At 48.0% G+C, this 21,996-nt stretch overlaps 1 protein-coding gene across 2 annotated transcripts in view; it reads right to left on the bottom strand.

Annotated features, from left to right (window-relative positions):
• The window catches only part of Hr96 (Nuclear hormone receptor HR96), a 138,960-nt gene extending 126,214 nt beyond the window's left edge, over positions 1-12,746 (bottom strand). The window contains exon 1 of one of the 2 annotated variants that reach the window (XM_075676455.1): positions 12,431-12,746. In XM_075676455.1, the coding sequence (XP_075532570.1) occupies positions 12,431-12,468 (38 nt within the window). In that variant the 5' untranslated portion in view covers positions 12,469-12,746. The remainder of the gene's footprint in view (positions 1-12,430) is intronic. The other variant, XM_075676456.1, reaches the window with a different exon arrangement.
• Between the last annotated feature and the right edge of the window lie 9,250 nt (positions 12,747-21,996).

Raw genomic sequence — 21,996 nt, 5'->3', positions numbered from 1 at the left:
TGCATATTAATGTTCAACCCTACTCTTACACTCTCCCTGTTAAAGTACTCAATCATTTGTTGTAATTTGTCATTTAATTGTGACATGTCATTTAATGATCAGAATGACTGACACTAATGAATCAGTATGTTTGTACAATATTGTTTCAGGGTCTCTTTCCTTTAATAAATCAATTCCTATGTGTAGTAATATATTGGGTGAAATTGTGCACTATCTGGAACATGTTGCCTTCGGTTTTGGTTTTGAATACATGCACAAGTGTTGGAAAAATGGCTGGAACTTTTGAATGGGTTAAAGATGGAAACATAATATTTTTGCTAAATAATCTTGAAGATGAATTTGTGAAATTCAAAGAACAGAAATCTCTTTTTCTCAATAAAATAATTTTTTAAAAGGTGGTGACATACATTAAAGCCTCATAAGCTGACAAACCTCAGGAAGGTCCTGCTTAAGGAATTTCCATTGTTGGTCTGATATTTATACAGCCCTATAGGGTATTGGGAGTAACATCATCATCAAGCAGAATAATTTTGTATCACTGCTGCTGCCAGCGGCATCAAATGTGGATGGTTGTGTGGGCCAACCCTTGGAATCATTTGCCAGCGATGAACCACGATGACAGCCATTACCACTTACAGTGAAAAGCTGTCTCAATCAGTTGCCTTGGGGAAAAATAAAATTGCCTTGCAGGCAGACCTTGTTGTCAAGAGCCCTACAGTGTGCACAGTAAAATCCAAAAACCTCCAATTATCAAATTTAATGAACCCTGAAAGAGTGGGCCGGTACTGTGGCAGCCATTCTATATATTTGGCCCTCGTGTGAACTGCAGACTTAGATGATCTCAGAGGACAGGCCTCGTTGGTATCTGCTGAAAGACACCGCAAAGACGAAAGGGAATGTGTGCTGGGCCTTGCATGAAAACTGCTGAGAGCCTTTACTATCAGCTGTCCTTAATGTATACCTGCTAAGAGCTTATATGGACAGGCCACTTCTACAATGCTAAACACCTTGCCACTAGTCACCACCACTTATGTGAAAAAATCAATTGACAGCAGTTATAATTTGTAAACAAATTATGGGGCTTTACGTGCCAAAACCACTTTCTGATTAATGAGGCACGCCGTAGTGGGAGACTCTGGAAATTTCGAACACCTGGGTTTTTTTAACGCGAGTTATAATTTGTAATGACATTACTGTAGTACCAAACATTTGAAAAGTGCATTTGATTGTGATGGTGTATGATACCACCACGAGTTAAAGGAGAAGCCACTTATAATCACTACCAACATCACATTGTTACGGAAGGATGAACGAAGAGAGGAAGAAGAAGATGGCGAGACGCTGGCTGCTGCGGGTTGTTGGCGGTCAGCCATCTTGTCTACACTGACTCATCCTCTATATGTATTGTAAATACAGTCTTTATATACTCCTAACATCCCCGTAACATATTGGTGGAGGTGCAGGGTACCACGGCTGGAAACTGAGCTCTGCAGTGGACGTCGCATCACCGTCCGCACCATGAATGACGGTGAACACGCGGGATCAATGTCGTTGCTGCCTCCAACATTGCCGTCGCCACCTACGTCACTGTCGCCTTCGGTTGTGGTTGTGCAACCCAAAGATCCTGCAACTTACTGCGGGACCGATGGCACTGATGTTGGAGAGTGGGTGGCTATGTACGAACGTGCGAGTGGAATCAACAGATGGGACCCTACGCTTATGCTAGCCAACCTGTTGTTCTACCTACGAGGCTTGGCAAAGGTGTGGTACGAAAACCACGAAGAGGAGCTAACCAGCTGGGACCAATGCAGAGAAGTTGACAGAGTTGTGTGGCAAAGCAGCCAGCCGTAAGATTGCTGCAAAGCAGGAACTGACCTCCCGTGCCCAATCCCCCACGGAGTCCTATGTCTCGTACATCCAGGACGTGCTGGCACTTTGTCGTAAAGCTGATCGCGATATGACAGAAGCTGAAAAGGTCAGGCATGTGCTTAAGGGCATTGCTGACGACGCCTTTAATCTGCTCATGTGCGAAAGCTGTTCTACAGTTGATGCACTCATTAAAGAGTGTCGACAATTCGAGCAGGCAAAAAGTCGACGCGTCTTGCAACCATTCGCCAGACTTCCCAAAAGTGCCGCAACGTTGACGTGTGAAGGTCAACCCACACAGCAGCATGCGTTGTCATCAGAGGACGTGGTGCGAATCGTTCGACGTGAACTGGATGCGATGGCACATGCAGCTTTCTGTTCGCGTAGCCCTGATGCTACCACTTTTTCGGTTCCCCTTGTACAAGGCATCGTTCGCCAGGAACTTGAAAACATTGGATTACATTCTGTCTGTGCTGTCGCCAATCCCAGAGCTAACGAACGCCCTTCTACTACTTTCGCTCCACCCCGACACTTCTCTCTGTGTTATCGCAACCCGACTGAGTGGAGAACTGCGGACGACCAGCCTATATGTTTCACCTGTTGCCGCATTGGTCATATCGTCCGATACTGTCGCAACTCGTGGCCCTCAACACCTCGCATGTTGACCAACCTGAGCTATATTGATGGAAATGCCCGCAATGTTTCGCCCACTGCTGAGTCTAACAGCGCCTACAACTCTGCTAGGAGCACATGGTACAGCCGCTCACCATCGCCGCGCGCGCGGACACCAGCCTCGTTCACCACAAACATGTCGCCCATCTTCCCATTCGCCGCAGCCACGTCGCCTTTCGTCCCCTGTGGCGTTTGGCCGCACCCTTTCGGAAAATTAAAAAATGCAGCCCTCGGAAGTGGTGCTGCATTGCCTACTACCGCAGCAAATCCTCTGTCTGTGCCCACAAGAAGTGTAATAGACGTTAAAATAGACAGCATGCCTGTCCAAGCACTCGTCGACACTGGAGCCCACTTATGTGTGATGAGTGCTAGCCTACGTAGACGCTTAAAGAAGGTCCTCACCCCAACAGCTACCCGAGTGCTTCGTGAGCGATGGTGGTGCGCTGGTTGTTCTTGAAATGTGTACTGTGCGTTTAATTATAGCCGGCCGCCCTACTTCTGTTCTCTTTGCTGTGATCGACAACTGCCCTCACAACGTTATCCTTGGATCGGACTTTTTATCCACTCATTCTGCTGTCATCGACTGCACTACCAGCGTTCTTCAGGTTGAACTGCCTCAACTCGCCGATGCTCCGAGCACCACCCCACCGCACTTGTGCTCACTTCACGATGTGCGTCTGTCACCCAAGGCAGTTACTTACGTCACTTTGACCGCCCAGCCACAGGTCCCTGACGGTGAATATGTGCTTCGCCCCGTCATCGATGTGCTTTTGAACCGGAAAGCTGCTGTTCCGCATACGTTAGCTATGGTTACTAACCACGACGTCGTTTGACCACTTCTGAATTTCAGCCTGTGCCCTCAAGTGATTCCGGCCAGCATGTCCTCAGCCAGCGTCTCTAGTGGTTCTGAATTTGACATTGAGAGTTTGAATGCCGAGAGTGGCTATTAGCGCCAATTGCAGCTCACAGCTCTGGTTCCTTAATGGATGACTTCGTGAAAATGATTGCACCTGACCTCACCTCTGCACAGGCCACGGACATACGTCACCTGCTTGAATTGTACAGTGACATCTTTGATTTCGGTGACAGGCCTTTAGGCCAAACATCTGTCGTTCACCACCGTATAAACACTGGAGACACAAATCCTATTCCTCGGGGTCCTTATTGGGTATCGCATGCTGAACGTCGAGTCATCCAATCAGGAGTGGACAAAATGCTCTGCAAAAGGGTCATCAAGCCATCAACCAGCCCTTGGGCTTTGCCTGTCGTCCTTGTGAAAAAGAAAGATGTTGCCTGGTGTTTTTGCGTCAATTATCACCACTTAAACAAGATCACGCGCAAAGACCTCTACCCACTACCACGCATCGATGACATTTTGGACTGCTTGCACGGAGCTAAATACTTCTCTCGTCCATCGATCTTCGATCCGGCTACAGGCAGATTTCAGTTGATGAAATAGACCACGGGAAGATGGCCTTCATCACGCCGGATGGCTTATATCAGTTCAAAGTCATGCCCTTTGGCTTATGCAATGCTCCTGCGACATTTGAACGTATGATGGACTCTCTTCTGCGAGGCTGCAAATGGACCACCTGTCTTTGTTACCTTGATGACATAATTGTTTTTTCTCCCACGTTCAGCAGCCACCTTACCCGACTCGCTGCAATTCTTGCAGTCTTCCGAAAAGCCGGCCTTCAACTGAACTCCATAAAGTGTCAATTCGGGCGCTGTCAGATTAGTGTTGGGACACCTCGTTGACGCATCCGGTGTCCAACCAGATCTGGAAAAAGTTTGCGCCGTACACAGTTTCCTTGTGCCACGTTCTGCTTCTGATGTGCGCTGCTTCGTCGGCCTGTTCTTACTCTCGCCGTTTCGTCAAAAACTTCACCGACATCACTCGGCCTTTGACAGGTCTTCTAAAGAAGACACCATTCTCGTGGGTCTCTGAGCAGGCTCACGCATTCGCTGCTCTCATCAGGTTTCTGACCACCCCTCCCATACTTGCCCACTTTGATCCATCTGCAATGACTGAAGTCCACACTGACGCAAGTGGCCACGACATTGGTGCTGTTCTCGCCCAACACCAGAACGGTACCGAGCAACGCTCTTAAATTCTTTCAGTTCTCAAACTGCTGAGCGGCGCCTGGCCCCTTTCCGTTGCGCGCCGCGAGAGGGCGTGCACGACGGAGTTAGCCCGGCAAGGCGCAGCGTAGCAGCATAGTAGCAGCACGTTGTGCGCAGGTGGCCGCTGTGCATAGTCGTTTGCTCACGTTTGCGCTCGCACTCGCGGTATTTAATGTTTAGTGCATCGCGCTGCCCATCGTATGCACTATGGCACGCTGCTTCGTTCCAGGCTGTAAGAGCGGCTACGACTCCACGCGATCCGTGGACAAGAGACATTTTTTCAAGGCACCGCGCAATGCTGAGCGCCTTCAACAGTGGGAGCGCGCTATACCACAGCTGGACAAGAAGCTTTCAAGCTCGTGTTCCGTCTGCGACCTCCACTTCAATTCAATGATGAGATTTTGAAGGTCTTCGAACACAACATACCGCGCGACAAATGGACGCTGAAAGATGACGCCGTGCCTCGCCTGTTTCCGAACTGCCCAAGTTACCTCTCGAAACCCACAGGGAAGCGCAGAGCACCAGCTCCCAGACGATCACCAGCACAACAAAAGCGGCATAAGAAACAAGGTGAGTGTGTGGATGCTGCTGTCAGAGCTGCCGACGACGAAGCGAGCTTGCCTACCGATGACAGCATGCCGGCGGAGAATGTGTTTCATGTGCTCAGTCGCGTGGCGAAAGAGGGACGAAAAATTCGAGGTTGGTCCCTTGACGTTGTTAAGGCAACGGTCGTTTTGTACAAGCTCGAGATAAGAAAGAATATCCCGCATGTAGAAATGTCTGTGGTGTTGTCAGACAGCCTTAATTTAATTATCAGCGCAGATGGTCGAGTTGTGCCACGCAGTGTGTATGCCGGGAAGCAGACCACTGAGTTCAAGTGTATGGAAGACTTCACATGCCTCGTGCTATATGTGGAACAGCTGAAGCTGTGTAAGGGCTGTCCTGCAAAGAAGTACCCAAAAATCTCTTCGTCAGTGGTGGCAACAAAGCATGGTGAAACGTGGAGGCGCAACACATGCACGGTTTTGAGTGTCAATGCTACATGTGCTCAGTGCCTGCTCTCGAGAAGCTTTTCTTGCAGCGGACGAAACAGCAAAAAGATACCAAGAAAAAGCAGGCTGCTCGCTTGAAGTTACTGCGTCGCAAAGCAATTCGTGCAACCTCAAGGCGAGAAAAACTGAAGGAAGAAGTCGTTCTGATGAAGAGAAAGCTTAGTGCAATTACAGAAGAGACAATTGACTGCTCTCTTCATATACTTCCGGCCAGGCAGCAACTAGCTTTCAAAACAGCTTTCATGGCTGCAAAAGCCAAGTCAAAAAATGGGAGGCGATATGATGATGAATGGCTTATGACATGTTTGTTACTGCAAATCTCAAGCCCGAAGGCCTACACTTGGTGATATGCAGCTGCTACCACTGCCATCAAAGGCTCGCCTTCGCCAAATAATAGCAGGAATACCATGCAAGTATGGATTCAACCAAGTTGCATTGAACAGTGTCAGAAGCCATTTCAGCAACAAAAGTCACTTGACACGGCTAGGAGTATTGCTCCTTGACGAGATAAAGTTGAAGCGAGGTGTCTCCTTCAATAAGGCCTCATGCAGAATGGATGGCTCTATAGACTATGGTGAAGTCATGGCACCAAATGCAAACCACCTTGCTGATCATGCATTGGTACTGATGTTTGTGCCACTGTTCGAAGACTGGGTGCAGACTAGAAACACGAGAGAAAGTAGCCATCGCAAACAAAAAAGCTCGTCTTTTGTAAAGCCACGCGGTAAATTCATAAGCCGTATGCGGCTCCTGTAATAAAACCTTTTGAACTCGTTGAGAAAAACAAAGATCTTGTCTTATTTCTTTCTCTTTTAGTTGTTAGTATCTAGCCACGGCCGCAGGATAAAAAGCGGCCGTGCTCTAGCAGACGCAAACGACGGCCGCAGTGAAGAGTGGTCCGTCACAGCTTTGGGCGCAAGTGCATTCCTTGTTCAGTTGGCTAAGTCGTGGCATTTTTTAAACTTGGGAATGGGTACGAAATAAGCTGCAAATATATAAATGACGCGCTGTGCATATTTGGCGATTTCAACAAAAATAACGCCACTCGCTAAGCAATCGCCAGCGCTTCGCAGCGTAGGGCGCCGAGCACGGCCGGGCTAACAGCGGCCGCTGCGCCACCTGTTGAGTGGAAACGAAAAGGGGCCATGCCTCGACGGCCGCCGCAAGGGGAGTTTGACAACTGAAAGGATCTAGTAACGTTGGTACCGAGTGCGTGACAGCTTACGCCAGCCGCCTGCGGTCACCTGCCGAGAGAAATTACTCCATCACCGAGTGGGAGTGCTTGGCTTTAGTTTGAGCTGTCGCCAAGTTCAGGCCATATTTGTACGGTTGCACGTTTTCAGTCATCACAGACCCCCACGCACTCTGCTGGCTGTCTTCCCTCCGGGACCCGACTGGACGGCTTTGTCGCTGAGCTTTGTGGCTCCAGGAATTTTCATTTAGTGTCCATTACGAGACTGGACACCTCCACAAGGATTGCTGACTGCCTCTCACGTCACCCCGTGGATCCTCCTGATCCTGTTGCGCATGATCCGGTGACCTGCATGGTGGGCTTTGACTGATATGACTGTCATGCGCACTGAACAACAACGCCACGCATCCTTACAGTCCATCATCGCCGGAGTGCAATCTGGCAGCACCGACGGCATGTGCCGCATGTTCGTGCTGCATGACGGCATCTTCTACTGCCGCAATATCAACCCTGACGGCCCTGAGCTGCTGCTTGTCCTTCCTAGTAATCTGCGACCTGTCGTTCTCTAACAACTTCACGATGCACCGACGGCGGGACAGCTTGGAGTTTTGCGTACATTTGACCGCATACGACACCGGTTCTTTTGGCCGGGTCTCTACCGCTCTGTGGGTCGTTATATCGCAACTTGCGAATTGTGTCAGCGCCGGAAGAAACCTCCACTGCCACCTGTTGGACGACTCCATCCAATTGATGTTCCCTCTGAACCGTTCTTTCGTGTAGGCCTTGACCTGCCTGGCCCTTTTCCGACGACTAGGGGGAATAAGTGGATCGCCGTCACTACTGATTACGCGACACGCCACGCGATAACAAAGGCGTTGCCGACTAGTTGTGTAACAGACATTGCCAATATTCTCTATCACAACATCGTTCTTTCGCACGGTGCACCTCGACAGTTACTTACAGACCGTGGCCGCTCGTTCGCGTCTCGAGTTGTCAACGACCTCCTTTGCTCTTGTGCCACTGAGCACAAGCTGTCCACCGCCTACCCCCCACAAATGAGCGGTCTTAGGGAACGTCTCAACCGAACGCTCACAAAGATGCTGTCAATGTATGTTTCCAACGATCACCGCGACTGGGACGCCACACTGGCCTACCCGACATTCGCGTATAACTTGTCCTGACATGACCATCACAGGATATTCACCCTATTATCTTTTGTATGGTCGCGACCCCACATTGCCATTTGACGCCATCCTACCTTCCGTGCCCCGCATTGCCACTCAGTACGCTCGCGAAGTCATCGATTGTGCTCACATGGCGCGTCAAATCGCCCGATCTCGCTTATTAGCCTCGCAGCATCTTCAGAAAGAGCGTTACGACGAGTGCCATCGCAATGTTCAGTTCGGCCCAGGTGCTTGGGTGCTGCTGTGGTCACCATGTCATCGGGTCGGCCACTCCCAGAAGCTTCTCTCTCGCTACACGGGGCCTTATGAAGTCCTACGTCAAGTTAACGACGTCAATTATGAGATCGCGCCATTACAGTTTGATCCATCCTCAAGTCCGCTGCCTGTTGACGTCGTGCACGTTTCGCAGCTGAAGCCATACTTCGCTCGCAGTTCTTTGCCTACCATGCGCCGAGACGGGGCTTCACCACCCGAGGGTCCTGTTACGGAAGGATGAAAGAAGAGAGGAAGAAGATCGCGAGACACTGGCTGCTGCAGGTTGTTGGTGGTCAGCCATCTTGTCTACGCTGACTCATCCTGTACATATATTGTAAATATAGTCTTTATATACTCCTAACATCCCCATAACAATATTACGATGGTAGTACATGACAGTAGGACATTGCAAGAAGCACTGATCAATATGTCAGAAATATTGCAGCAGGTCATGCACCTCTGTCAGCAATGATGAGAGGAAGACACAACTTGAGCTTAAAACACTTGCCGCAGGATTGTACACGTATGCTGTAGCACAAATTTTTTCATGTCCCACCAGCTGAAAACAACCCTATCCATCCAATGCATTGTGCTTTGCACCACAACCACCCGAACACTGCTTACCCTGAATGAGCTCACACAACCACTTTTCAACGTACTTTCTTTATGTGTACAGCCAAATACTGGAATGATCTCATCAGCCAAATAGCCGTGATGACTGACCACCTTCTCTTCAAAGACTCCATCCTTAATGACGATACTGATCGATGATGCTTATGTTGACTGCCATTGTAATACCACCCCTCATGTTTATGCTATGTTTATTAATGCAAAAGCATTATATGGTTCACGACAAAGAAAATCCGGGATAGTTGTTGGCGCTCGCATGATCACTGATGGTCCAAAAAGTCAGCGAACCCACGACCATTGGTGGGAAGCGAAACCATGACCTCTGGCGTTAATTAAGGTGAAGTTAATTAAGATATAGTTAAGCCACTCGAACCCACGACCACTAGTGGGAGTCTAGTACACGACTGTTGGTGTTAAGGTGAATTAAGGCACAGTTATTTAAGATATAGTTCATTAAGGCACTCGAATCCATGACCATTGGTGGGAGTTGTACCCACGGCCTTTGGTGTTAGTTAAGACAAAGATAATTAAGGCATGTTTAATTAGGATGTGGTTAATTACGGCACTCATACCCACAACCTTTAGTGGGAGTCGAACCTATGACCTTCAGTGTTAAGTCGAAGTTAAATCAAGACAACTGAAAGGGCATAGGTATCACACAGTGGTCACAATGCTTTCGCATTCATCCACATAGAAATAACCAAGTGAACCTTGGAATTTTTTTTCTAACCCTTCTCCCACCTACCTGGGTCACTGGGTAGTCAGTGGTGGAATGTATAGCTCATCGGGCTGCTGTGCCGGGGCAGCAGGGATTGAAACCAACCATCAGACCAATTTGGGCCACTGAGTATGTGGCAATGAGTACATACGTTCCTCTCTACAACGAACCTCTTTTGCGCTGACGTGTGTCACTGTAGACACAGGACTGGGTATGTGCCAGTTAGTCTTGCTAGTCTTCAATGAACGTCTTTGACGCCAACTTGGGTAATAAGTATATGCCACTGGGAATGTGCTGTTCTACAATGACGAAAAAGATCCCTTAAATTTCTCCGATGCTGAGCAGAATTGAACCCACCTCATAAGGGATCCTCAAGGACAGCAACCCAATGCATTAACAGGCTGCATCACAAATGCACTGGGTATGTGCCGCTTTTTAATGAGCAATTTTCACGCCAACGCTTCAGCGAGCGGCACTCGGTATGTGCTGCTCTTCAATGAATCTCTGGCCAACTTGGGTTACTTAGTATTGTTACGATCGGCCTGCAGGGGCACTGCTCTGCAAACCTATCTCAGCCCGCTGCAGTTGTTTCGATCTACCCGCAGAGGTGGTGTCCTTCAGAGAACTGGTGACGCCGACAACACTAACCGACCATGCACTTCCTTCGGAGAACTGGCGACCACAGCAATGTTAATCAACCGTGTGCCTCCTTCGTCGAGTCGACGGCGCCTGCAAGTCAAGCCACGTTTGGCGGGCCGTGTATTGTTGATTGATTCGCCGTCACCTTCATGGTCTATTTGCAGCAAGAGAGCTTCTCTGAAAAGGGTGTTTTGCAGTGCGTTTTCTTGTGCCCCAGGATTCGTCACAGTCTGCTGACACTCGTGGCGGCTACCGGAGAAATCAGCACTGGAATTAAGAGGCACCGGCTGGGGTCAAGCGTGGCAACCTGGCTACGAGGACCCGCTCAACTCGGTGGGTTCTGGGAATCCGAAGTGCATATGTGAGCCCTCCCCCTCAAAGGCGGGTCTGACTACGCCCCAACGACTGTAGACGGTCCGATTGGCCGAAGGTTGGACAGCAGTTTTCCCTTCCCTAAGGATCTAGGGAGGACAGAGTGTTTTTTAAGCAGCTGTGTGCTCGACAAGCGGGGTGCTTGGAGCTTTGTGCTCGTGTGCTGTGAGTTTCGGGCTCCATTTGGGAGTCATGCTAGACTGTTGAAATGTATCTCATGTCTTAATGTAAATAAATCCTGTACTCCTAGTTCTCGATGAGAGCAAGTTCCTCCCTACAACCACATCCCAAGCATGAGCGAGTTGGACGACGGCATGGGCCAGCTACCACACAGTTCATGCCGGCTTACAAACCTTACAACTGGATGCCAGCGGTGAGATCATCCTACAACTCTGACAGTATGTAGCACTGAGGGAACAATTCTCAGCGTTTGCAGGCACCGATACGCCACACTTCTCGTGTCGGAGGCAACGGGCATTCTTCGCAGCAGTGTCACTACATGGTGCAGCAAGCCCAAAAAGATGCACGACAGAGGAGGAGCCCGGTTGCCACATGGCGTGTTTCTCGGTGTTCCCACACGCCGGAACGCCACACATTTCGGAGGCCACATGCAGCCTTCGTGACGACACTAGATGCTGCTGAGTGTTCTTATTATGGAAGCGTGAACGAGGAGTCCCACTGTAGTACATGCCTCATACTTACCTCGCAGTGGCAATACGCTGTGTTTCTATATTGACTCAATGCAAACACATTTCTGTCGACAGTCATCCCGAGATCGATTCTGACATACTTCCTTGACACTGTAGTCATATTGGCATTAGAAAGGTGAAGTAAAAACAATTTAAAATGTAAGTGATCACATTTAAACAAAAACTAGTGCAATTCAACGTAGATAGTATATAGCCAACAGCTATGTCACTGCTGTTGTTGAGATGCAACATAAATGTCTGAACTTGTGCGCTATCAATGAAAATGTATGTGATGCTCAAGTAATAACCATGCTAGTGACACTGCTTCCCCTTGTCTAGTTGAGAAACCTGAAATTATAACTGCATGCCTCTGTGTTCACAGCATGAAAGTTGTGGCAATGCGCAGGCAGCAAAATATTCATTTAATTTACTGGCAGCTTGAAACAAGGTGTCCAAATGCAGTGCCCACATATGTCCAGCAGTAAATATTTATTGCTGACAATTTTTTCACCGCTGTGGTATATTGAAAAACAGACCAAGCTGTGTCGTTTTTCTGGCTTATGTCAATGAGCATGTAGTTTTTAAGTTTTTCTAATAAGTGTAGGATGAAGAAAGCTAGTCGCAATGACATCCTTGAAGTTTTGAAGCCGAGTCGCTGACTAAATTACGAATAGCCCATTAATTACATTAAGAGAGCGCAATATGCCTAAAAGTTTCGTGCCTAAGATAATGTTGTAACAAGTTCGACACAAACAGCTCAAATTCGTTGTATTACACTGACTGGTAGAGGAAGTTAGGATTCTGGTGCAACACTAACCGTCGCTGCACCGACACAGCGTGCATTACACAAGAGCAGCAACAGATCGGAGACGCAGCACACTTTTATATACAATACAATCTGCGTTTTGGACACAAAGGCGTTCACAATGGCCAAAAGAGCGATTTCGATAACGTGAAGGCGCTGTTCAGCTCGCCTCACTGCTGATCACGCAAAAGCGAAACTCAACGCAAAAAAGACGAATGAAACCATGACGTACTCGCCGTGCTTCTGGGCCGAACCCGTACACGATTTCATGCGCCTTGCACAAGCGGCGTCAGCCACGCACACTCATACACAGATTCGGTACAGGACCTTGCGCTGCCTTGCGCGGTTTGAGCTGTTGATCTTGGCAAACACGTGATGCATGGCGTAGCAGCAGTCCGCCCTTCTAGCTGTAGATATTGCAGTGCGCCGCACGCTGGTCGGCAGCGCCCGATTCACTGCACCGTCGTCGCCTTCGAGCAGCCAGCGTGCCGTTCCTCACGCCACCGAGAAGCTAAACAGTAGAGTGCGCTAGAATACGGTTGAGACTGCGGCGGCGCATGCTTTGCAGTGATGCGCGCGACGACGAAAAATACTGTGGCGGCGCTGCGATCGAAGTGGATTGGGCCGCATCGAGGTCGCGCCGTTGGTAACTGCTGGCAATTCTGCTCGGCGGGGTCGTTCGTACTGCTTCGCGCCCTGCTGTTTACAATGAGACCACTCAAATAGTGTTTATAATTGGCTATGACATGTATTTATGGCTTAGAAATATATGCGTTTCTTGCTCTTCTTTATTTCATTTTATATATTTTTAGTGCCACTTGGTGACTGCGCGTGAATTGCGGCCGCAGTGTCGGCTTTCATTTTACTATGTTATTGTACGGTTCCCTTTGGAGGACAAATATTTTTCTGTGTGCGTGTGTGCGGCAGCCTAGGCAGAGGCTGCCCCCGCTCCCCAGAGACGATTTCAAGATTATGCGACCGAAGGCACTCGTAGTCAAGTCGCTCAAGCAATTTCAAGTGACCCGGGCCGTAGCCGCGGCATGCAGCAACAAGTTCGAGGGAAGGGATCACGAGGCTTCTCACAGGATCCAACATAATAATCGTGAGCACGCCGAACTAGGAGGCCGCCCAGCTCGCGAGGCGCATCACTAGCCTCACGATCGAGGGACGCTCATACGACGTGAACGCTTACGTGGCCGCACCGGAAAACACCCGGCGTGGCGTGATACACGGAGTGGACCCCGGAGCGACACCGGAGGAACTGAAAGCCGACTTGTGGACGCGCACACAGGGCGTCACCATCCACAGCGTCCGAAGGCTAGTAGTAGTATAAACTTTTATTTTAAAAAAAGAAAAAAATCACACTCAGGTCCAGTGGGTGGGTCCCTCAGTCCAGGGCCCCACTGGCGATCGCGGCACGCCGGGCTTGGTCGAGAAGGGCCAGTTGGTCCTCCCGCACCGTGCTGGCTAGCCACACCTCCCACTGCCTACTGTTGGAATTTTGCCCCATAAGGGGTGATTGGATTTCTTGTGGCCGACTCTGGCACGACCATGTGATATGGTCAAGAGATGGCCGCCCTCCGCACCAAGGGCAAGTGTTGGGATACCGGGTGGGGTGTATGTGGTGTAGTAGGAGTAGGTGTGGGTATGTACGGGTTTGTAGTCGGCGCCAGTCCCGCATTTGCGCTGAGTCCAAGGATGTGTCTGGAAAGCTATACCGTTGCCTTCCTCGTCTCTGTGCCTCCAAGATATCTTTTGCTGTGATCGGAGATTCTACGAAAGTGCGTTCCGTCGCTCGGATGCTATATTCTCGAGCGAGGCGGTCCGCCCTCTCGTTACCGCTCACTCCGGCGTGCGCCGGACACCACGTAATTGCGTGGTGTTCCTTGAGATTTCTTCCTAGGATTTTGACGGTGAGTTTGGGCAGGGTGCCTGCCATGAAAAGGCGACATGCCGACTGCGAGTCGGTTAGTATTAACGCAGAACGTGCTCTATTTTCAGCGTCACGTATAGCCAGAGCCACCGCAGTAGCCTCTGCTGTGGCCACCGACCCTGTTCTGACTGTTGCGGAAATAGTAGTTTGTGCGTTTGTGGCTACCACAGTGAAAGTTTTGCTATCCTGTTTGCATGCGTCCGTGTAATAAAACTCCGGATTTCTACCGAACCTGCGTTCGAGTGTCCTGGCCCGTGCAAGGCGCCGTTGTCTGTGGTATTTCTCGCTCATGTTTTTAGGGATTGGGGACACAGAGATCTGCGCTCGTATGTTCGGTGGGAGTAGTTCTGTTTGGTCGTTACAATGGGCCGGTCTGAGTGGATACCCTAATCGACGGAGAAGTGTTCGACCTTGCTCCGTGGAATTGAGCCTTTCTCGTTGTGCGATCAGTGTTGCAGCCACGAGTTCTTCAAACGTGTTGCTAATACCCATTGCATTTAAAAGGGTCGTGCTAGTGCAAATCGGTAGACCAAGCGCCGCCTTATAAGCTGTGCGTATAAGGGCGTTTATTTTAGTTTCCTCTGAGCTTGAGACTTTTTGGAAAGGAAGGCCAAAGGTTACACGGCTTATGATAAATGCCTGTACGAGCCTTATCGTCTCTTCCTCCTTGAAGCCTTTTCTGTTTCTTGCTACTCTGTTTATCATCCTAGACACGCTGTTAACCGTTTTCCGGAGGTTTGCGATCGTGTGCCCTACTGCTCCATTTTCCTGTATCCATAGTCCGAGTATCCGAGCTTTAGATACCTCCTGTATTGTTTGACCTCCCAGAGCAAGCTTTATCGGAAGTCTATCGTCCTTTCGTGTATAAGGCGCTCTTACTCGGATTAGTTCGGACTTCTCCGGGGCGCAATTCATGCCAGCCTGTGTTACATGATCCTCAACAATGCCAATTGCCTTCTGGAGGGTTTCCTGACGTTCCCCTAGAGATCCCTTTGCGGTCCAGAGAGTTACGTCGTCCGCGTAAATCGCATGTCCTCAGTTTGGGATTCGCTGTAGTTTCACCGCTAGTCCTTTCATCCCTATATTGAAGAGTAGCGGTGAAAGAATTGAACCTTGCGGCGTTCCTCTTTTGGGGGTCTGTAGAACATCTGAGCGGGTGGATCCTAGCCCTATCGTGGCTGTGCGGTTGTCTAGAAAGGATTTTATGTATTCATAAGTGCGCTGTCCGCAGTGCATGTTCGATAGTTCCGTTAAAATGCTTTCGTGCGAGATGGTATCGAAAGCTTTTTTGATATCTAATGCTACTATGAATCTGTCTGCATTTCCTCTCTCTGTGTTTAATACTTCTTTCAGTAGGAGAAACACGTCCTGTACCGACATATGCTGTCTAAAGCCGAACATAGTTTCCGGGAAAAGGTTGTTGTTTTGTATGTACCTAGTGATTCTCATCTGTATAACCTTTTCAAAAAGCTTACCCAGACATGAGGTAAGGGATATGGGTCGGAGGTTTTTTATGTCCCTCGGTTTCCCTGATTTCGGTATTAGAATTATCTCTGCATGCTTCCATGCCTGTGGGATTTGACCTCCTTCAGTCCATACATGTTTGTTAAAAAGATCTGTTAGCCCTGTTAAAGCATTGAGGCTAAGATTGCGAATCATGGCGTTTGTTATTTTGTCCGGTCCAGGCGCCGTATTTTTCTTGAAAGTTTGCGCTGCCGCGAAAACCTCTGCCACCGATATAGAGGCATCTAGCTCCTCATTGTTCCTTCCTAAATATGTGGGAGTATCATGGTTTTGCGTGGAATTTGCTCCTATATACATGTCTTCCAGTGTGTGTAGGAGATGGTTGTCAGCGTCTCGAAATTCGCATTCAAGCAATCGCAGATCTCGGTTCGTCGCTGTTTTTGTACTTGCAGGATCTATCATGCTTCTCAAAATGGCCCATGTATTTTTTGTGTGTAAGGTTCCTTGTAGAGATTCACAGAATTGGTGCCAATTATTGTTTTCTAGTGTTTGTGCATAAGCATTAGCCTCCTGTGTTAGTTGAGCTATACGTATTTTGAGCTTTCTATTTAATCTTTGTCTTTTCCATCGTCTCGTCAGGCTTCTGCGTGCTTCCCATAAATGTATGAGGCGGCTGTCTACCGCTGTTATATCCGATGTTGTAGTAATCTCCCTCGTTGCTCTTTCGTGTGTTTCGCGTATTTGCTCCACCCAGGTTTCAATATCTTCTGGGAAAATGAGCTGCTCTTGTTTATCTCGATATACAGTCCAGTCTGTAATGCAAGCCCTCCCTAAAGAGCGACAGATTTTGGGGGAATTGATACCTATCGAGACAATGTTATGGTCACTTCCCAAATTTTCCTCCAAATTTGTCCACCGCGTCTCCCCTGGATGGCTCGAGAAAGCTAGATCTGGGGTTGTATCCGCCGCTACACTATTGCCTAAACGTGTGTAACACCCCGGTATTGTAATGAGTTCTAACCCGTATCGATCTGTCGTCTCAACTAGTGATTTTCCCTTCACTGAGTCTTTGTTGTAACCCCAGGCGGAGCGTGGTGCATTGAAGTCACCAACCACTAGCAGCTTGTCTTTTCGCTCCATGTCTGATATTGCATAAATTAGTAGGGTATCGAAGCATGGTGCTCGCTCTCGAGGAGGACTGTATATATTTACGATTACAGTCTTGGCTTTATTTCTTTTGCATGGCCACACCGTTAGTATTTGATGCTGTGTGTCGTGCTGTGGCATATACGTGACGCTGAGGGCCAGGTCTTTTCTCGCAAAGCTGGCGACCCTAGGATAATCAGGATTGGAATACGTCTCGTATCCTTTTAGTTTTTGTGTAATTTGCCCAATTTCTTGTAGGCATATAATGTCGGGTAGGACTGGCGCTGACTGTATATATTGTGCAAGGGCAGCATGTTTGTTACGTAACGTACGGCAATTCCACTGCCATACCTCAAGGTTTTCAGTGTTTCTGTGTGTCGTGTCAGCCATGAATGGTACTATCGCTATCCGTCGTCTCTATCACTTTAGGACGACGGGTAGGAGCTCCTGGGCTATCATTAATGCGTTTTCTGTGGTTACTTTGATGCAGCTTAGGGAGTCGTCTACGTGTCTCTTAAAGGGACACTAAAGGTTACTATTAAGTCAACGTGGACTGTTGAAATACCATCACAGAAACCTCGAAACGCTTGTTTCGTGCCAAGGAGAGACTTATTTTAAGAGAAAATGCGTTCTGAAGCGTCCGCGTACCTCTAGCGCAGTTCAAATCGCCCGCCCTCCGATCGAGGAGTACTGACATCATGGTCTCATAGTGACGTTGCGCCATCGGTGAGTAGAACGGCGTCCGCAGACGGCGCTACGGCTTTTCTGCGCAAAACGCGAACGCGCGGCCAGAAACAGAGCCAAGACAGAGCCGACAGCAGAGCGAAAGCGGGAGTATGGTGGCTAGCGGAAGGAGAAACGAATTACGTCCCACATTACGTCCCACGGCACACGGAGAGTCCGTTTTCGTTAAAGTATTGGCGGCGAGGAGTTACGGAGTCGCCATCTATCGGAAGTACCTCGCTGGCGTAGTATGAGGGATCACGCGGCGCGCTCCTCATAGGTTTTGCTGTCAGCGCTCACTCAAAACACCACGCGCGAGCTCTCCCGGACATTTCTGGAAGTACTTTCGAAACGAGAGAAGTTGTTTAGTGTCTAAATATTAATCATCGGCAAACTGAAAGCACACAATCGTTTACAGACTCTATCTCTTTACCGAATACGTACAGCGAACGCCACTGCGCGCGGTCGCCGCGATGGAGTCTCCCGAACCGGCTTCTTGCGTGATGGGTAGGTAAACGCTGAGAGCAAACTATGTGAAATATGTTCTTATAGTGTTTGTATAACTAAATGGAGCGTAATAGAAAGAAGCCTCAATGCAGTGATCGCGCAGATTCGCAGCGACCGACTGCGCGTCTGCATGCTTGTCCGCGCACTGTATCGCTTTCTTCGCGCGCGCGTTCTCGCACCGTGCCATGAGCTTTAGGCCGCAGAAAATGAGCATTTGACAGTATACAAGCAACCACTGTTGCGTGGGAGCTATCAGAGCTGTTCAAAAATAACTTCGTTGTAGAGACTTCGACGCCTACAGGGACTATGCTGTGCCGTCGCGACGATTCAATCTTTTTTTTCTTCTAAATTCTTTGACTTGTCAATATTATTTTTCGAGTTGCGTCGCACTATATGTGTATCGGTGTTCTCAGCGTGCAATTTCCCGTTGATCCTTTTTTGTAATCCAGTGCATTAATGCTTTTTTTAAATGTGCTTCTTACCACTGCCTTTCCACTCCACTGAACTTGCCAGTATCTATAGCATCGACAACCCAATGGGCATTTGAACTCCTCTGGACGTCCACTGGACTACCGATTCTGGATATCTTGGTCATCCATAGGACGTCCGCAGATCGCCTAAGGGCGTACGGCGGACATCCACAGGACCAGCAGGCGCATACTAATTGGCAGTCCGAGGGGTGTCCCGCGGATATCTAGAACGGATATACGGATGTTCCACGGACGCAAGAATTTGTTTATGTTTTCATTGCTAAACGTCCGTCAGACATCCGTACGACGAACCGTGGACCATTAAGGGATGTCTGCAGAATGTTCATTTTTATTTAAATGGGCTGAATAGCGCAGTTAGCGTAAACATTGGCCTTCTGTAGAATCTGTGCTGCAAAGATGATGCAGTACTGACATGTACTAATGAAAATACAACTTGCACCCATGGAACGCAGATTCCAAAGGAAGCTAAGTTTACATAAAATGGAGAGACAATCACTTTCACAGATATTTTTATTCATTTGGATTACAAAAGCTCGATTTAATACAGTGAGCCGCTAGTAATGCAAGTGTTGCAAGTATTCAAACACAGAATTGCTCACGAGACCAGATACTGCAAACCTATAAGATTCAGAGACAGAATGCATGTGACTCCTGCATTATAATAAATGTCAACAACTTATTACCACAAACTAAGACAAAGGCTGCAGGTGACAGCTTTTACAGCAGTACATTAAAATTTCCAGCCCCCTAGTGCTACAAGAGTGAAATGAGATCACATAAGAACGTCTACTAAGCACCACTATCGGTAATACATATTTAGAAACATCAAGGTAGGCAGGACCAGGTGTAGCCCTCAGTGTACTTCAAAAGCATGGTACACTTCTTTCACTACAATACACTTATTCTTAACCTCAACATCAGGGAACATGAAAAAAAAGCGCAGAATGCCACATGGAATACGAGACATGAAGAGAGCACAGGCATTGAGTGTTTCATTAGCGTGAATGAATCGTGAGGTGAGGCTCGTCCAATCCCCGAAAAAAATGTTGGGCAATCAGTACGCTATAACATTTCACTACATTCAGTAATGACTAAGGAACATAAAGGTTCTGGCAATCCTCACACCTAAAATATCACACAGCTCTGGTAGGGTCGCGCCTGCCACTTATAATGAACTTCTTAAACACTTCTATCTCTCGCGGCGACAATACCCTCCTCCTCACCCCAAGCTCACTAGGCCTCAGGCACTGACATTCAGACTGTTGCAGACAGAAACCTATCCCAACCTGTTCACGTTACATGCGATATATCCGGAGATTTACACTGATGACGCGTGCCCTGCTTGCGGGGATAGATCAACACTTTCTCACATGCTCTGGGGATGTATCTCTATAGCAAGCCCTGACGTCAGCTCAGCTAGGTGGGAGGCGGCCCTCCGCAACCCACTCCTGGCTGAGCAACGTTGGGCTGTCCAGCAGGCCCACGATGCGGCTGGCAGGCTAGGCCTGTCGGTCCCGACGTGGGAGCGGCCCGCGACGTGCTAATACGCGTTCTGCAGGACTGTAAAATAAAAGTTACTCAATCAATCAATCAGACCTAAATTATTTGGACCGTGCCTTTTTTCAAATTCTAGCAATAGCTTGGAAACAGCAAATGAATTCAGGCTCATAGAACCTGAATGGCACTGTTGTCCCCACAGAGCTCTCTTACACAGATGGACAAAACATGGGACACATTCACAGATGTTAGACAGAACAAGCAATCATAAACTACAAGAAAGCTTTAAATGGGCACCATTGTACAAATAAAGTAATCATTATATTTTATTCACAGCAGCTATATTTTTTGCGTTACAAAGCTGTAGTGACCACATTTACCTCGCTCTGCTTAAAATCTTCGGGAACCTCTGGGATTCGCAGCTGCTTCACAGAGCTTGGAGAAGGTTGCGAATCACTTTAATCCGAGTCTGTGTATATAAATTGTGCTCGGCGGCGTCCTTTTTGAACCATGTCAGGGTCACTGCTCAGGTCCAATGTGAACTGACTTTTATTCAGCTTTTTACGTGCATGATCGTATGTGGCTGAACAAGAAATGACAATGCAATGGTCAAGTTTTGACTCTTATTTTGTTCTAAAATATCCCCATACCAAAACATGGCTCCCACTAATAACCCTTTTACAGAAATGTCAAACTGTTTCCACGTTGATTCCACCGGGTGTGATTTTTTCACCATTGAAGTAAGCTTCTTGGGCTTTGCGTGAGCTGGCCACCAACACTCGTCGTCGGAGATCCAACTAATTGTAGGAACAACTTCCACTTCTTCAGTTTTGGTGAATTCAACATTGGCATAACGCATCTGAAGAAAGAACACATGCTTGAACAAGTTCAAAAACTGTGACCAGTAATAAAATCTCAATGTTGTTACCACCATGATGTGGCAAAAAAAAACACCTCCTATTTTGTACTAGGAAAGATACATAATAAATTAACAAACCTGACTGTGAGCTCAAAGATAACCTGACTGCAACAGCCACGCCAAAATAAAAATAAAAATATTTCTTCCATGGAACGAGTTACCAATTTACGAAGCAAAAGACTGCAAACACTATTCTATGAGAATAGTTTGTTTAATGTGAATAGTGTAAACTTACAATCACCTGACATTGCAATACAGTGCGCATATTTTAAAATTTTGCTCCAAATTAGCCTAGCTAGGTCTCAAAGCTGCTAATTTTAGGATTTCTTTTTTAATTAGATACCTTGGCGGTGGGGTAATGCTCAATTATACAGCTGTGCTGTATGTTTAGGCATTTACAAGCCAGTAGTCATGTTTAGGAGATCCCAAAGTATTACTTGTATTAAATACCACATTTACAATCTCACCAGCTAATATAAAAATTTTCAATTTTATCATGTGCGACTATAGAAATTAAATATGCATACATTGTTGCCTCACTCACGAAGTGGAAAGCCATCCGCACCGAATCTCAATCACCCGCAGCAATCGCAGTATGTGGAGTCTTCTGAAAGTGTGTCATATTCTGACGACTCGGGTTTCTGAACGATTTCGTTCACGTTAACACAAGGTACGGTTTCCAACGTTTAATTACCGTTTGCACAAGGACTGCGAAACAACAGATGGACTGGTTGGAGAACACTCCTGCCCGGTGCACGGAGAATGGAGAAGTTGCAAGGATTTCTTCGTCTCCCGTGCCGCTGTCTCTTCAGCAAATCTCTTGCGAGCTCTCTGCATACTTTGCGCGCACTACAGAGTATTAATAATGAGTAGCAGCTCCCAGCGACGTATGCGACCGCAAGCAATCGCGTAGAGCAGCACCTCCTTGCATATATGCGACTAAAAGAAAGCCGCTCACGCGAACTATTGCGCATATATGTGGCCTGTAGACTTACCTTTTCTGCAGGGCCAACCCGGCCAGGAGCCCAGGAGAAAGAAACAACAGCCTTGAGCACCTTGCGCAGCCGTAGTGACAACTGAAAATGGCGCCTATGCACTCACAATAAACGCGCGAAACG

This window comes from Dermacentor variabilis, unplaced genomic scaffold, assembly GCF_050947875.1.
Source record: "Dermacentor variabilis isolate Ectoservices unplaced genomic scaffold, ASM5094787v1 scaffold_12, whole genome shotgun sequence".
In the NCBI taxonomy this organism is placed as follows: Eukaryota; Metazoa; Arthropoda; class Arachnida; order Ixodida; family Ixodidae; genus Dermacentor; species Dermacentor variabilis.
The sequence above is the reverse complement of the archived record's forward strand: the minus strand, read 5'-3'. Positions and strand labels throughout refer to the sequence as shown.